The sequence below is a fragment of the Furipterus horrens genome, unplaced genomic scaffold (genome assembly GCF_987537825.1).
Source record: "Furipterus horrens unplaced genomic scaffold, mFurHor1.1.pri manual_scaffold_8, whole genome shotgun sequence".
Taxonomy (NCBI): Eukaryota; Metazoa; Chordata; class Mammalia; order Chiroptera; family Furipteridae; genus Furipterus; species Furipterus horrens.
In genome coordinates this window covers 99238737-99254387 of record NW_028327178.1, presented here as the reverse complement: position 1 = coordinate 99254387, position 15651 = coordinate 99238737, and the positions used below count along the sequence as shown (strand labels likewise).

Here is a 15651-nt window from a genome sequence, read left to right as displayed (position 1 = left end):
TAACATAATATAAAAACGGCCGAATCTGGCTGGGTTCCCTTTCCCATCCCGCCACAGCTCTGAAAACGGAGACACTTGTACAAATACCTTGATGACGTTTTCTACTCTTTAGTGAAGCCCAGGATCCAGCAGAAAGTGCCCAAGCCCTACGTGCACAGCTCAATGAGGGACCTTCCCCCAGCAAACAGACGTGAGTAAACTGCACCCAAAGGGAGAGAAACCTTACCAGCATCTCTGAGGCCCCCCAGGCCCCTCGCTCCCATCCCCACCGGGATAACCATGGCTCAGAGTTCTCTCACCACAGATCAGCTGTGCCTCTTCATGTGCTTTATGAAAACAGGACTACACAGAATGTTCTGTGTTGGGACCTGGCTCCTTCCATCTGACCCGGGGTTTGTGAGATTGACCCGTATGACTGCCTGTGGTTACACTTCATTCATTCTCGCCACTGCACAGTATCCCACTGTGTTAGAATATTTCACCACCATCGATCCAGTCTACTGTTGTCGGACACTTGGACTATTTGTAGTTTTGTGCTTTTATGAAAAATGCTGCTATGAACATCATATGTGTCTCTTGGTGAACAGATGACTGCACTTCTGTTGAGTGGACCCCTGGGAGCTGAATTACTAGGTCACAGAGCTTTAGATGCTGTGACACAGTTTTCCAAACTGGCCGAACCAATTTACACAGCCATGTACAAGGGCACCAGTTCCTCCACATCCTTGCCAACTTGGTGGTCTCTCTCTTCTCCGTTGCCTTCATTCTGTGTGCGGGGGATATTTCGCAATTCGAAATGCCTCCCCACCCCTTCTCCTGCTCGTCCTCTCCCATTGCTCCCTCTGGCCGTTGTTGATGGAGGCCAGCAGCAGGAATAAGGTTACAGCTGCTCCATATGTACTTATCACACGGATACATCCTCCAGCCACCACCCACCTGCCCTGAGCACAGCCCAGCACAGTGAGCAGCCAGAGGTAGCACAGACCCTGAGCTGTGACAGACAACTTGACTTCAGGTTTTCTGGATGGGACTTGGACAAGGATGAGCTCAGCTCACCTTGCAAAGCAAGACTCCCGCAGGCCCTCCTTCCCCATCTCCCTCTACAAAGCCACAGTCGTTACCATGGTCCCTCTCCCTGTCCTTCCCCAGATGGCACACTCTCCCCTCGAGGCCATGCACCCCCAGCTCCCCCAGGATCCTGTGAGCCGGACACCCAGTTCAGTGCTCCTGGGTGGTTGTTCAGACTCTGTCACTAGGCAAACAGGTGCATCTCAGAGACCCCCCGCACTGGCCTGACTTGAGGGCTTCTGGGCTTGGATTTCTATTTACCTGAAGCACAAGCCCCAATCTTATTCATTCCGCCCCAGTTCCATGTAAAAAAGTGGTCACAGAAAACAGGAGCTACCAGGCACTTTCCCAGTTCCTCCATGATTTGGCTTCTCTTCTCTAAACTGCAAATTCTAACAATGGCAACAAAAACTATCAAGGCTCCTGTCATAAGCAGCACTGGCCAAGCTGGTGACCTTATACCCACCTAACTAGTCCTCTTAACTAACCCACACCAATTTAACTAGTCTAACTAAACTACACAACTTAATTAAACTACGTCTACTTCTGGGTTTCTTAACTGCAAGGGAGGTAGCAACATCCCCATTTTACAGAGGTGGGAAGTGCGGCCAAGAGAGGTTAAGTGGTTTGGTCAAGGTCACCTAAGTGAGAACAAGGCAAAAGCAAGAGTCCCCCAGGGCACAGGCCTGCCACCCTGAGCCCCTTGCCCCCAACACTCTCATGGGACTGACAAGATGAAGGCTGCCAGGTCTGGCAGGGGCAACCACCTCACCCTAGACCTTTGTTCCCCATCAGAGCCACTGGCTTTGAGTAGATAAGAGACGGGAAATTGGCTGTCTAGACCCCATGAAGGCCCTTCAATATTAATGAAATGTGAAGCAAGGTGGCTTGGCCAACCCAGCTGCTGCCTGAGGGCTGGGCTGGAAGGTGGTCCAAAGGGCAAAGGGGGCACATATTCAACAGGCTGAAAGTTATAAGGAAGGATCTACTAAATTCGTTATTTAGACAGGAGGGTGTGTTTCTTGACACATTTTAAAAGCACAATCATTCCAATATCATCTTTTCAATTTTAATCCTTAATATAACTTGATTTTCATGAGATAAAATAGCTGAGTGCCCGCCCCTTTGCTGATGTTTCTGACTTCTGCACCCACCACGTCCTGGATGGGTAACCTTGGCAAGCTGTCTTGCCATCCTGAAAATCAGTTTTTTCATCTGTAAAATGGATACAGTATTTTCATAGCACCACATGCTAACTACCATTGACCATGTACCAAGCCCTATAATAACTTTGGGGATAAATGTATCTTATTTACTTCTCCACACATCACTCTGAGGCGGTTTTAAAGACAAAACTGAAACTTGGGAAAGCTGGTCTAAAGTCACCTAGGCATGAAAGGTCAAGACCAGAATTTGAGCCCAGGCCTCTCTGTCTTCTGTGTCATCACCCTTATAACCCATCTGACCAACAGTCCCTCTGAAACCTCGCTCAGAGCCTCAGGGGCCCCAGGTAGCATGGGGACCGCTCATTACAGGTTGGGGAGATGAATCTGTGGTCTGCTGGACAGACCACTGTCCTTCCTAGGGACTCAGGCAGGTGGAAGAGGCCAATCCCTTGGCCACAAGACATAACCTAGAAGGTCCTGCAGAGACACCCATTTAGCCCCCATTCACAGATGCAAAAACCAGGGTTCAGGAAGGGTAAATGACCTAGCCAAGGTCGCACAGTGAGAGAGGCCGAAGAGGGCCAGGCCCAGGCTCCTGATCCTCCAGAAGCTGGGGACCCAGCACCGTTCTGGAAAGGTCCCATATCTGGCCTCCCTTCTACTCCTTGATTACACATGCAGTGATAAATAAATGTGTTAAATCAGGGACTCTCCCACCCTCCCCGGCAGAGACCCAGGCCATATAGAAGATGCTAAGTTCAAGGTGGCTGGGAATGGGAGAGGAGTGCTGTTTTAAAAAAAATTGCTGAAGTCCCTTTTCCACCCCACTGCTGTTCCCCCCCCCCAGCCCATAAATTTCCTGCACCATCTTCATTGTTTCCATCCCATTTAGAGAGAGTGAATGTTTCCAGGGATTCAATTTCTCTCATAATAGTTGGAAGGAAACAAAACTATATGCTGTAAACATTCACTGCATTGTATGAAAAATATATTACGGGGGAGGAGCAATGAAGGCAGACAAAGGCCCCCCTCCCTCAAATATGCCCCCCAATGCCTCCGTGCCTGTACCCTCAAATATCTAAACATCTCGCAGCCAGGAAACTAGAGCTTTAAAATAAATATCTATTTTAGCCACTGGAATGCAAAATTACGAGGGGTGAGGTGTAAATACCAACTCCTTCTCAGTGGCTCCTCTCAGTGAACACTAGAGAGGCGATTCCATTTTTCTGAGCAGATGTGTAAGGACTGATGTAGGAAAGCTCATTAGTTCAGTCTGACATATACTCAATTCTTTCCATATACACAGGATGGGTTCCCCCCACCCCTTGCATTTTATTCTCCAGCTGCGCAATGATATTAAATTTCATCAGATTTGAACAAAATCTATGGTCTTGAAACCGGTTCCTTTAAGGCCCCTCATATTTATTCACAATTCATGAATCATGTTCCGATAACTCAACCATAATTATTTTTAAAGTGTGATGTTTGTGGCTTTAATAGGAAATGCTTGCAAAAGGCCTTTTCGCTTTGATTGTTTGTAATCTTAGCAGTAATCGCTGCTGTTCCCTCCTCCGCACCACAGCAGGCGAAACACAATTTCATGTTAATATGAATCGCGAGCTCTTCACCCAGGTTTTAATTAAAGCAATAAAAGCCACGTCGTCTTTGCCCTTTCTGAGGTACACAGACGCAGAGGCCAGAGTTACTAAGCCTCGACTCTTACAGATTTCAACAGTGGCAGGAAGCCTCCTGCCGCCCAGTGCATTTAATGGGAAGCACTTTTGTTTCAAAAAGTCTCAGTCAGTAATCCGTCTTTCTGTGTTGCAACTTCCTCATCTGTGAAATGGAATACTTAACCACTAGCATTCATATGAGGATAAAATGAGACCAGCTATGGAAACCATTTAGCTCCAGTACCTGAGCCCAAGGGTTGGCATAGTAAATGTCCTTAGCATCAGCATCATTACTAGTTAGGGCTGGAAAAAGCCAATAGGCCATCTACCCTCATTATTTGCATGAGGAAACTGAGGCTCAGAGAGATACCAACACAGGAGGAGGGTCTAGCGCAGAGCTGAACCTGGAATTCAGCACGCCTGGCTCTTTCCCCATTCTCGACACCCTACACTGCCCCCTGCTGGAAGGGGGCTGCACCCTCAAAGCCAGGAGGACTGGGCCCAGGGACTGCAGGTCTGCCCCTGGTCAGCTCCCAGTCTTCTGGCCTCCTGGTGATATCATTGACCCGCTCTAGTCTTGTGTTTGAGCCAAGTGGTAAGAAAATCGGACCAGGCACCCCTGGGAATCTATGAAGGAAGGCTGCCACACAAACACAGTGGTGTTGAGAACCAAGAGCAAGAACCCGCTTAACTCAGAGCCCTTGCGTGCCTGCTGTGTGCCAGATGTGGTGTGAGGCGCTGGGCGGCCTCTCTCTGTAGTGTGGGACTCTTGGCCCTGATGACATGGTAACTCCACTCCAGCACATGCTCTGCTGGTCCATCTAGGAAGGGCCCACACTGGGCACTGCTCACACCTGGTGGGCCTCCTCATTGGAGCTGTCACCGCTCCACAGGTCTGAGAGGTCCCCAGGGAGCACCTCACATGAAAGTCCCCTGAACCTTCATGCCCTGTTGTGCAGGGCCTCACCCCTAGCAAACAGCCACTGGGTCCACTGGGACTCCCACTCTAAGAACAACAAAGTCCCCTGTTTTCCCAGGTGCTTCTCAGAACACACCTTCCCCTCCATCTCCTGACTCAGCGGGGCCTGTCTCCTTCACCTGTTCTGGGACGAGCGGCCCATTCGCCCACTGCCCTCACATTTCAGGTTGGCAATTGGGACTGACATCCTCCCAGCCTTCTCCACCCCTCAGACCCCCAGCGCCCTGACTCTCAGCAGATGGCCCACCCACCAAGCCCAGCAACCTCCCTGAGAGGACACGTGCTTTCAGGCACAGATGCCCTCGGCTCCCAGCCATCCATCTGGAAAGCTACCACATTCCTTTCCCCTCTGTCCAGCTCTGGGCAGGATGCACTTCCTCCCACCTCCTCCCAAAACTTAAGCCATCAACTCATCCTTCTCTCTTAAACCCTGAGCATCACTCTCTCTTCTGGACCCCTTCTGTCAATGATTAAACATTCTAAAGATCCTCTTGTCTTTTCCTTTTCCTTTTCTTTAACGTCTCTTCTAAGGCGTCCACATCTCATTGAGCTAAGGCCCTCGCCCATGTCCTGCTCAGCCCAAGTTCACACAGGTGGTCTATACTTACTGTTTCCAGCCTCACCTGACATCCTCCATCCACCCTGGGGCCTGCGCCGCATCCCCTACACATCAAAACTGCTTTTTCTGTGGTCCACGATGGATTCCTTTTTCCTAAAACTGTTAGACACATTTCAACTCTTATCTCAACCAATCCCGCAGAATCATGTGACCCTCTCCTCTTTGTTTATATGTTACTGAACTTTTTGAAATTCTAATAAACCCCTATGGTTTAAAACACCTGAAATATAAAAAGGTACAGTGGAAAAGGACAGTATCCCTGTCCACCTGCCCAGTTTCCATAACATACACACAAACATGTGCACATACACAAATGTAAACACACACACAATGTCCAAAGACAATGTTATTAATTTCCATATATATCTTCCCAGAGTTGCTTTAATAAAATATAAGCACAGAGAAACATATATTCTTATTGCCTTTCTTGCACAAATGGTAACACACTGCTCTTACTGTGCTCCACCTCGCTTTTTTCAGTAAAGACTGTATCTAAGGAACTTCCATGTCGCTTCAGTTTCTTCGTTCTTTCTTACAGCCACACTGTATTCCACTTTAAAGAGGTACATAATTTCTTCAATTAGCCCCCTATTATTGCACATTGGGTTGTTTTCCATCCTTTGCCACTATTAATACAAAAATGCATAATCTTGAATATGTCATCTCTCATGTACGCAAATCTGTCTGTAGGATATATTTCCAAGAAGGGAATTGCAGGGTTAGAGGTTAATGCATGTGTAATTTTGATAGATGTTTCCAATTTGTCCTCTATTGGGGTCACAGCAATTTACTTTCCCTTCGATGATGTATAAAGTGCCTGTTTTCCCACAGGTGCTTCAACAGAGTGAGTGTGCTATCAGACCTTTGGATTTTTGCCAATCTAATAGGTGAAAATGGTAATTTTAATTTGTTTTGCATATGAACTATCTTTAGCATTTTTATATCTTTAAGATCTATTTGTATTTCTTTTTCTGTAAACTTGGTTCTTATCTCCTGCCTATTTTTCTACCAAGTTTTTAAATTGATTTCCAGGGACTCTTTATATATTAAGGAAATTACTCCTTTGGCAACATTGTGAATTTGAAAATATTCTTGTCCAATTTCTCATTTGTCTTTTCACTTCACTTATGCTGTTTTGGCCATACAAGAGTTGTTTTTCACTTTAATTTATGGTTAAATTTTTACGTCTTTTCTTCTAAGACTTTGAGGAATAAAAATGTCTTTTCCACTTCAAAGTTGTAAAGTATACCTCAAAAGCTTTTTCATTTTTCTTTTTCTTTTTTTTTTTTTTTTGGTAGCTTATGGTTCCTTTGAGTATACAGAAATCTTTCAGTTAGTTAACAGTTTCTCATACAACAGGGAAGGAGCTGTGGCTACGACATTTTTTCCCAGACCCCCTCCCTTCTTCTTGGAACGCTCTGCCCTTGGCTTCTAAGACTTCACGTTCTCCTACTTCTCTGGCCACTGCTTCTCCACCTATTCACGGTCTTCTCTTCCTCCTCTACTTTCTTTTTAAACATTAGAGCTCAAAAATTTAAGAGTCATTGGTCCTCTGCTCTCCTCACTCTTCTCTCTCTTTGCGAGTTTCATCCTCTCAAGGTTTTAATACCAGGGGCTGAGGACTTCCAAGTTCACTTCCTGCAGGAGCGCCAGCCTCTGACAACTATCTACCTACTTGGGCAAGCATTTCAAATACAACACATCCAAGTCTGACTTCATCAAACCAGTACATCCTCAGGCTGTCCCCAAATCAGAAAATGGTACCACCATGCTGGAAAATGGGCTCATGCTAGAAGCCTGGGAGTCACCCTTTATTCCTTCATTTCTCTGTCCCTCTACATCTGTCATCGGCAAGACCTAGCAACTTGATTTCCAAAACATACATCAGACTGACCATCCGCTTCTTTCCGTCTCCTCTACCCCAATCTAGGACACATCACCCCTTCACTTGGCCTACTGCACACCCTCCTCGGTGGTCTCCCTGTATCCGCCCTTGCCATTGAGAGCTTTTAAAGCTGCAAATCTGTTCATGTCATTCAATATCCATCTCTGTCTTTTCTTGTTCTCATTTACAAAGCCCAGTGACTTGCTCTGACTAATTGAATTGCTAGAAATAGTCATGTTCCAGTCTTCTCTCTCTCTCTCTCTCTCTCTCTCTCTCTCTCTCACACACACACACACACACACGGTTCTTTCAATAATTCTTAGGACAAAGTCAGAAATCCCTAGCAGAAGTAGTATTTATGGCCATGAAAAGTGGAAAACTCTACCCACGGCCAGGAAGGCTGTACTGAGGAGGTGACATCTATGGTGTCCCTGAGAGAACAAATAGCCTGCATTGGGTGAAAATGACTGGGGATTCCTATCAGAGGAAAGTGTGCACACAGTGGCACAGAGGTGTAAATGAGCACAAGAGGTGACCAGGGGTGTGTCCTGTGCAACCAAAGCACTATTTACGATAATAAAAACAATAGAAATAGTAAAGCCCAGCCCAGGAAATATAGTCAATGACATTGTAATAACTATGTATGGTGCCAGGTGAGTACTGGAAATATCAGACGGAACACTTTGTAAAGTATACGACAGTCTAACCACTATGCTATACACCTAAAACTAGTACAAAATAATACTGAATGTAAACTGTAATTTAAAATTTTATAAAAAAATAAATAAACTCACTTTCTCAAACAATTTTAAAAAGACAGTAAATCAAGTTACAAATAAAAAGACAACAGAAATAATTCATAGCAAGTCTTATGGAACACGGGTGCTTTACATCCTGTCTTAGGTCAGATTCCCTTGAGGTGGAGCCTGAGAAGGAATCTGCTATGACAGGGACTTACTGAGAAGTGACTCGGGAGAAGGGAAGGGAGGGGAGCAGCACAGGGCGGAGGAAGGAGCTGAGTGAGGACGCGGTCTCAGCTGCAGTTCCGGGGGGAGTTACAGAGGGGGTCTCCTCTTGAGACAAGGGGCCTGGCTTCCCAGACCATCCACACCCTCTCCTGGTTCACAGTTCCCATTCAGCAGAGGCCAGTTCTGCAGAGAAGGGACAGCTGTGAATAGCTGCCCGGGCGGTGAAGAAAAATGGGGGAAAGGCACCAACGGAACCCACAACACGCACCTCATGTACCCCTGCAGGGGCAGAGGTGTTACCGTCCCACTGGACAGGAAGCTGGCATAACTGACCTAGGGGCTCCTGGCAGGGATGTGGAAGAGCTGGAATTTGAACCCAGGTCTGCTGAGTTCCCAAACCAGTCCCTTTCTTCTTTACCTTTATCCTAGGAAGAGGGAGACTCTTCCCAGGTCCCATAACCAGGAAACATCAATCCCTCTAACTCCTGGGCAGGGTCTACTCCCAACAGGGGAAGAGCTGATCTCTACCAGCCTTCCCACCCTCAGAAGATGCTGATGGGCCAGGAGCCATGTGTGAGAACTGCGTCGGTCTCAGACCGCCCAGGAAAATCTAGTACCAAAGAAATGCAAGGTCTAGGGTGGGGGGCGGGGAAGTGATCATGTGTGAAAGCCAAGGCAGCTATGCAGAAATTTCGTGGACACTTGCAAAAACCAAACAAAGGAGCATGCATTTTCAAAAGAAACTTCAAGCCCAAAAGAGCTGGTTTGAAAGCTTTTAAAAGGGGACACAGTTGGCTGACACATATCTTGTAGGGAACCTCTGTTTCAGCCGCAGCTTCTAAACAAAGAAGATGAAGTTTCAGGAAGATCAGGTTTTCAACAAGATGAAAATGGGTGTTCTGGACGCACACATCTCCCAGAAATGGCTCCCGGCTTACGTCCAGAGCTTGTGCATGACAGGTACCCAATAAACGTTTGCGGAATGGGTAAACCTTGTGTTTCCCTGCATTTATACAGTTATACAATGATACATCTTATGCCAGTTAAGAGAGTTTATCCTCCGAACCCTCCATGGGCTCACAGACCTTCATTTTGCTCATGTGCTTGTGTCAATCCTTCAGTAATTGGGACAACAACATTTCCTGCGGTTGATGAGGCAACGCACCGTGATAGGGTGTTTGTGTGCAAACGTGCGTGTGTGAGTTCAAGCCAACGCTCCAGGGAAAAGACTAGAAGGAAACATACAGAATTTTTGCCATTAAGAGCTAGAGGCTAGTGGAGCTCAACCAGGCCACTGGGAGCTGAAGGTCTCAGGAGAGTCTGTTTATTCTTCAGCAAAATCGGCATGAACAACAGCCCACGTTTCCCATGTGTGCTAGTTTGTTGAAAGCCCACAATACTTTGCAGCTCCTCCAATTAACAGGTGGATTCTATTTCCCCATTCCTTGACTCTAGACTGGCCCTACGATTTGCTTTAACCAAGAGCTCTTGCAGCTTCTGCTCTTGCTGCCCTGGGAACCCTTCTCCCACCGCGTGAACAGCCTCAGGCCAGCCTGCTGGAGGACAAAAGACCATCTGGAGTATAAGTGAGTCCCCCCATACTAATCAGTCTACAACTGACCTGGCAGCTTTCTGCCGTCACTTAAATGATCCTAGCTGCAACCAGAAGAGCCATCTGGCTGAACCCAACCAAACTGCCAACCCATGAAATTATGAAGTAGGTGACTATTTATTGTTTTAAGAAACTAAGTTTTGGAGTGCTTGTTATGCAGCAAAAGCTAACTGATACACTGTAAGAGAAGTCTAGATTGTAATCACTAAGTTTGTTCATATCAGCGTCACCTCATGCCACCAGGTGAACTTAGTCAATCTCAGGGAATCTTGGTGTCTTCTTTATAAAGTTCTAAATGAGGAAGATTCTCTGAGGGATGGCACAAGAGACTTGGAAAGACCCTTGTGAGTCCAACCTCCTCATTCCACTGTTAGGAAAACTGAAGTTAGAGAAGAGAAGGAGCCACATTCACTCATTACACAAATATCTCTTGAGTGCCATCGATAGGCCAGGCTTTGCGCTGAAGTGGGAGACACCACAGTGAAAAGACAGAGCACATCCTGCACTCGTGGAGGTCACAGTCTGGAGTGGAAATCGGATGTTAACCAAGTCACGACACAAGTAAGCAGATGACCACAAACAGTGACAAATGTCATGAATTAAAAGGACATGGTACCATGAGAAAAAATCATGGCAACGGGACCTAATTTGGATTTCAGGGTCACCAAGAGCTCTTTGAGCAGTGACACGTAGGCTGAAACAAGCTGGTGGCAGCCTTGAGGTAAGAATGGAGCTCTCCGCATACACAACAAGGTAATGTGTGCAGCTCCGAGTCCTAGCTGTGCAGGTTCAAATCCCAGCTGTACTGCTCCCTGGACGAATCAATCAACATCCCCGAGCCTCAGTCGCCTCATCTATAAAATAGGGTTAACAATAACAGCCACTGCTCTTCGTGACTGTCGTGGAGATCAGCTGAAATAACCACGGAGGAAAGGACTTGGCAAACATTCAGGTGCTGGGTGAGCAGGTGAGCTTGCTGCTGTGAGGGGGTGGGGCTTTATTTGCCCTGCACCTCCTCTCCAAAGGACTGTGCTCCCCTCTGCCCACACCTAGAGCAGACACAGAGGCCCACTGGGTCACACTGCCCCTTCTTGGTGGAAGCGCAGTGCCAACACCCTCCCCATCAGGGTTTGAGCCGACTCGCCCACTGGCTGGTTCTGCGAGCCAGGGCTGATCATGGGCAATTGAGTAACTTCGATGGTCTCCTCCAACGCGAGCACTTCCAGGACCTGGAGTCCTGCCCACCAGTGTCTTGCAGATTGGCACAAGTCAAGGCAATATAAAGACAGCTTTGTAGCAGCACCATGATGCTCACATGGTCACAGGCCAGAGAAGAGCAGGACATGGTGGCCCCAGCAAGAGCACCCTGCAGTGGTGGGTGGACATGGGGCCTGCCCTGCATGTAGCTTCACACCTACTGGGACCGCAGCATCTTCCCTCACTGGCAGTACTCCCTACGGGCCACAGGCCCGTGTCTTACTCATCTATGTCCCTCACAGGACCTGCCACATAGCAGGACATGTAAATGTTTGTGAATTAATAGCCTTCTGTTTCCCCAGCTGGAATATACTGGGTATGATCCCAGCCACCCAACTTGGATCGCCACAACCGCCGTGGCTGCATACATGGAGCGTGGAGGTCAGTTCCAAGGACAGACTTGTCCTCCAGCTCCCCAAGTTTCTCAGCAGCTATGAAACTCCTTGGCTCTCCATCCAGCACCCTGAGCTGCTGCCACCTGCAGGCACCACTGTCTTAGGGAACCATCCTCCAGGTGGCCACAGTGAGGACCCTCCCTGGCGTCCAGGCCTGCAGTGAGGACCCTCCCTTGTGGTCCAGCATATAGTGAGGACCCTCTCTGGCATTGCGATGTATAATGAGGATGTTCCCAGCTAAAACAGTTCTTAATTTTCTAAGACCAGGCTCTCAATGGAAAATGAGATTCCACTTGACCTCTGGGACTCCCAGAGGACGGGGCTGGGACTAGACACGGCAGTCTTGCCCTGAGATGACTCGCCCCCTCCGCCATATCCACAACCCTCCCCAGCGGTATTAAATGAATCCAGATCAGTGGCGAACCCTGCATGCTTTTGTACAGTATGTGTGCCTGCACACCGGCGTGTGGCCCTGTGAGTACTGTGTAGGGGCAAGAGGCCGGCGGCACCAGGGAGCACGTGACATCTCTCTTCACTGCTGCTGTAAGCTTCCCCCCTGTGCATAGAGAATGTGGACAACATGTTTTGAGTTTATCAAGTTTTTAATGATGCCCTTTGAAGCCAACAGTAGCCAGGTAGGTGGTTTACAGGAAACACTGAGGTCCCAGTTTGATTCTCTTTTAAGGGAATTCAACTGATATTCTTGATCATTCTGAAAGAGGACAGTGGGGAGCTGTGCCCCAACTCTGCACCCCTCCCAGCCCTCCACCCCAGAAGCAGTTTGGCTCCACCCAGCCCAAGGATAGACCCCACACACACACACACACACACACTCAGAGAGGACCGCGCACCCACCTGGCTGGTTGATAAGAGCTCTGGGTTTCCGTCACTCATCCCCACGTAGGCACTGTCACCATCAAACTGGAACAGAGAAACAGAGAAGAAGCTCTCAATAAAATGTGCTCAAGACGGTCCAGGAGAAGAAGCCAGAGGGGCTCAGGGGACTGAAGGAAGGATGGCGCCCAGGAGGCCCAGGCCCCATTTCAGCAGGGCTCCCTCCGGGGTGGAGGAGCAGCCTCACCCCCTGAGGGTCAGCGTCATCCATCACACTTGGGATGAAGCAAGGAAAACCTTTCTGTCCTTTTTACCTTGTCCATAGATGTGGCGGCCTGCCTTGTCAGATACTGAGCTCCCCATCCCTGGAAGTATGCAAATATCTCTCTTGGCCAAAATGACATTGGGCTATCAGCTAGAGTTGGGATTCCACGTGATGGAGGGAGGCTGACATCTCCAGAGCTTTGGGGTCACGACAGCCTGACCCAGGTGTGCCCTCTGGGTCTTACCATCCTAAGTGGCTTTGCCCCCTCACATTTGCCCCTTAGGCTGCCCCTGGTCACAGGCAGGGAGGACTGGGGTAGAAACCATGTGCAGGAACTGCAGTCCTGTGTTCTGAGGAGCTGCCAAGTCTGGATTCAGAAAGATTTCTGTGCAAGAGGGAGCAGGTGTAGTGGGAGGAGTGTGGGATCCAGGGCTACTGACTGTCCTTTTCCCTGAGGTGTGATCTGGAGCTGGTGACGGACATTCTGAGGTTCCTCCTCTGTCGAATGGGGATAATGACAGAGACCCCTCTCCACGAGATGCTGCACCATCACAAGTAGAGCACTTGGCTCAATTCCAGGTAGTTCCCGTCCCTTAAGGCAGGTGACTTGGATCGTGTTCCCTAGAAGCAGAGCTGAGTCAAGAACTCAAATGCATGAGGTCTTTGAGAAGTGCTCTTCAGCAATAACCTTACAGGGAGGGAGGGACCGGGGACAGGACCGTGGAAGGAGCTGAGCAAGGATGTGGTCTCTGCGGGAACTTGTCGCAGCCTGATCCTGTGGGGAATTCTGGCTACGAACTGCACCACAGAGTTCATCCCAGTATGAAGCAAGGGGCCGGCCTTTTGTTTGGCTGTGGGCTCCCCTTAGGAGACAGGGGGAGGCGTGACCTTCTGCGCAGGGCAGCCCCCGTTTGCAAGCAGCACTCATGGGAGATGGCTGCACTAGGAGCTAGTGAAGGGATCTGGGTGGGGCACCAAGGGCAGCTGGCCATCTTAATTGAACATTTTATTTTATTTTTTAGGTTATATGTACACGATTCAAAATTCCCAAAGTACAAAAGGCAACAGAGTGAAAAATCTCTTCCCACCCCACCTCCTAGCTCTCCGCTGCCTCTCTCCAGGGACAATTGCTGCATCTACCAGCTTCCTTTATATCCTTTCAGAGATGGTCTGCATACATACATTTTATTTCTTTCACAGAGATGAGAGCATATTATGCACACACTGTTTTGTACCTTATTTTTCTCCTAGCAACACATCTGGGAAAACCTTTTATATCAGAACATAATTCTGTCTTCCAGCACCTAGTATCCCACCAGATGGACAGAACATGTATATGCCACTAGTCGAGCACATGGACAATTGAGTAGTTTCTCGTCTTTTGCTCTCCCAGCATTGCTCCCATGAATCGTTTTGTACCTGCATCATTTCACAGGGGTGTGAGTTTATGGCAGGATTAGTCTGTAAAATCACAGGGTCCAGCTGTGTTTGCATTTGTCACTTGGATAGACATCACCGAGCAGCTCTCATGGAGGCTGTAAAAATCCACACTCCCACAATCAGGCACCAGACATCCGTTCATCCAGATCCACTTCGCTCAGAGGGGTTCGCCTCAAAACCAGCTCAGGTACCACCCTCCCACCTCCACGCGCTCTGCGAGTCCGCTGCCGCTGTCACCATTCCCAGGTCCTTTGCTGTCCTGCGTTTCTTCCTTGTTCTTTGCTCCATAGCTCCCTCTACCTTCTAGCATCTATATACTTTACCAAGTTCATGGCTTAGCACTGGATGCCCCCCATTAGAACGGAGGCTCCCAACACCTAAAATAGTGCCTGGTACAGACTAGATACTCAATAAACCCTATTGGATGGATGGATGGAGCTACCACTGCACCGTTTACATTGTTTTTACCAGGACAGTCTTCCCTCGGAGGCAGTGGTTACACCCAAGTGCTTTCCCAGCACAGGGATAGGCAAACTCCCCCAGTGGCTGCTGCATTAGCAAAAGGAAAGGCTATGTCATGGCTAGGATCTGGGCGCTGACCCCTAGATGCAGGGCTCCATCCACCACACTGCACACAAGGCCTTATTAAAGAGACCACCTCCTCCAGGAGGCCTGCCATGCTATCACCTCCTCTGGCTCACAACATAAATTGTCTCCGTATCTGTCTTCTGCCCCTGTGTGGGAGCAACACAGAGGCTGGCACAGTGTCCCGATCACCTCCATACCCCCCAGCACCTGACACAGGCTGGCATAAAAATTGGGAAGAGGAAATGGGTAGGGTGGGGAGCTTTCAGCAAAAGCTCCTGGGTGCTACTTAAGGTGTCACCATGGCCATGTATTACTTTGATAAAAGTGAAACTTAAAAAAAAAAAAAAACCTCACATAATTTATATGTATGTTTGAGAAGAAAGAACAATTTAAACAGAGGGGGATGAAGTTTAACTGGGTGTCTGAAACATTTGGTAAAGCAATAGTAATCTAACAGTATGGCATGGGTTAAAAATATGGAAGCATACACGTATCAGAGGAGAAAAGGGAAAGATGTCCCCCAAAGGCCTGTGTCGTAGCCTATTCCATGCTGGCTAGAACGGCGTCACCATGAAGGGAGGGGCCCTGTGTGCTATTTCCCCCAATGCACACAGCAGGCACCCAACAAATATCTGGTGGATGAATGACTATTCCCAGGGCTGAAAATACTTTCTGTAAGGAAAAGAGCTCACTGAAGCCCACACAACCTGAAGAGGCAGGTACTATTTTCCCTGCTGAAAACCAAGGGAACCCGTTGAGAGGATCAGCAGTTGCCTGGGGTGGCAGGCAGAGTTAGAGAGGCTGGACTTCCAAGGGGGCCACTTGCCTCTTGGGCTGGGTCTCCTGGCTGTAAGCTCCTTGGCAGCAGGGATCAAGGCTTGGCTGCACCCCACACTGTATAA

General features: G+C 48.4%; 1 protein-coding gene across 1 annotated transcript in view; it reads right to left on the bottom strand.

Moving 5' to 3' along the window:
• The window catches only part of TOX2 (TOX high mobility group box family member 2), a 114389-nt gene that overhangs the window by 57378 nt on the left and 41360 nt on the right, over positions 1–15651 (bottom strand). Inside the window, 1 exon segment of the mRNA XM_090286434.1 lies at positions 12478–12543. Within this exon segment, the coding sequence (XP_090142560.1) occupies positions 12478–12543 (66 nt within the window).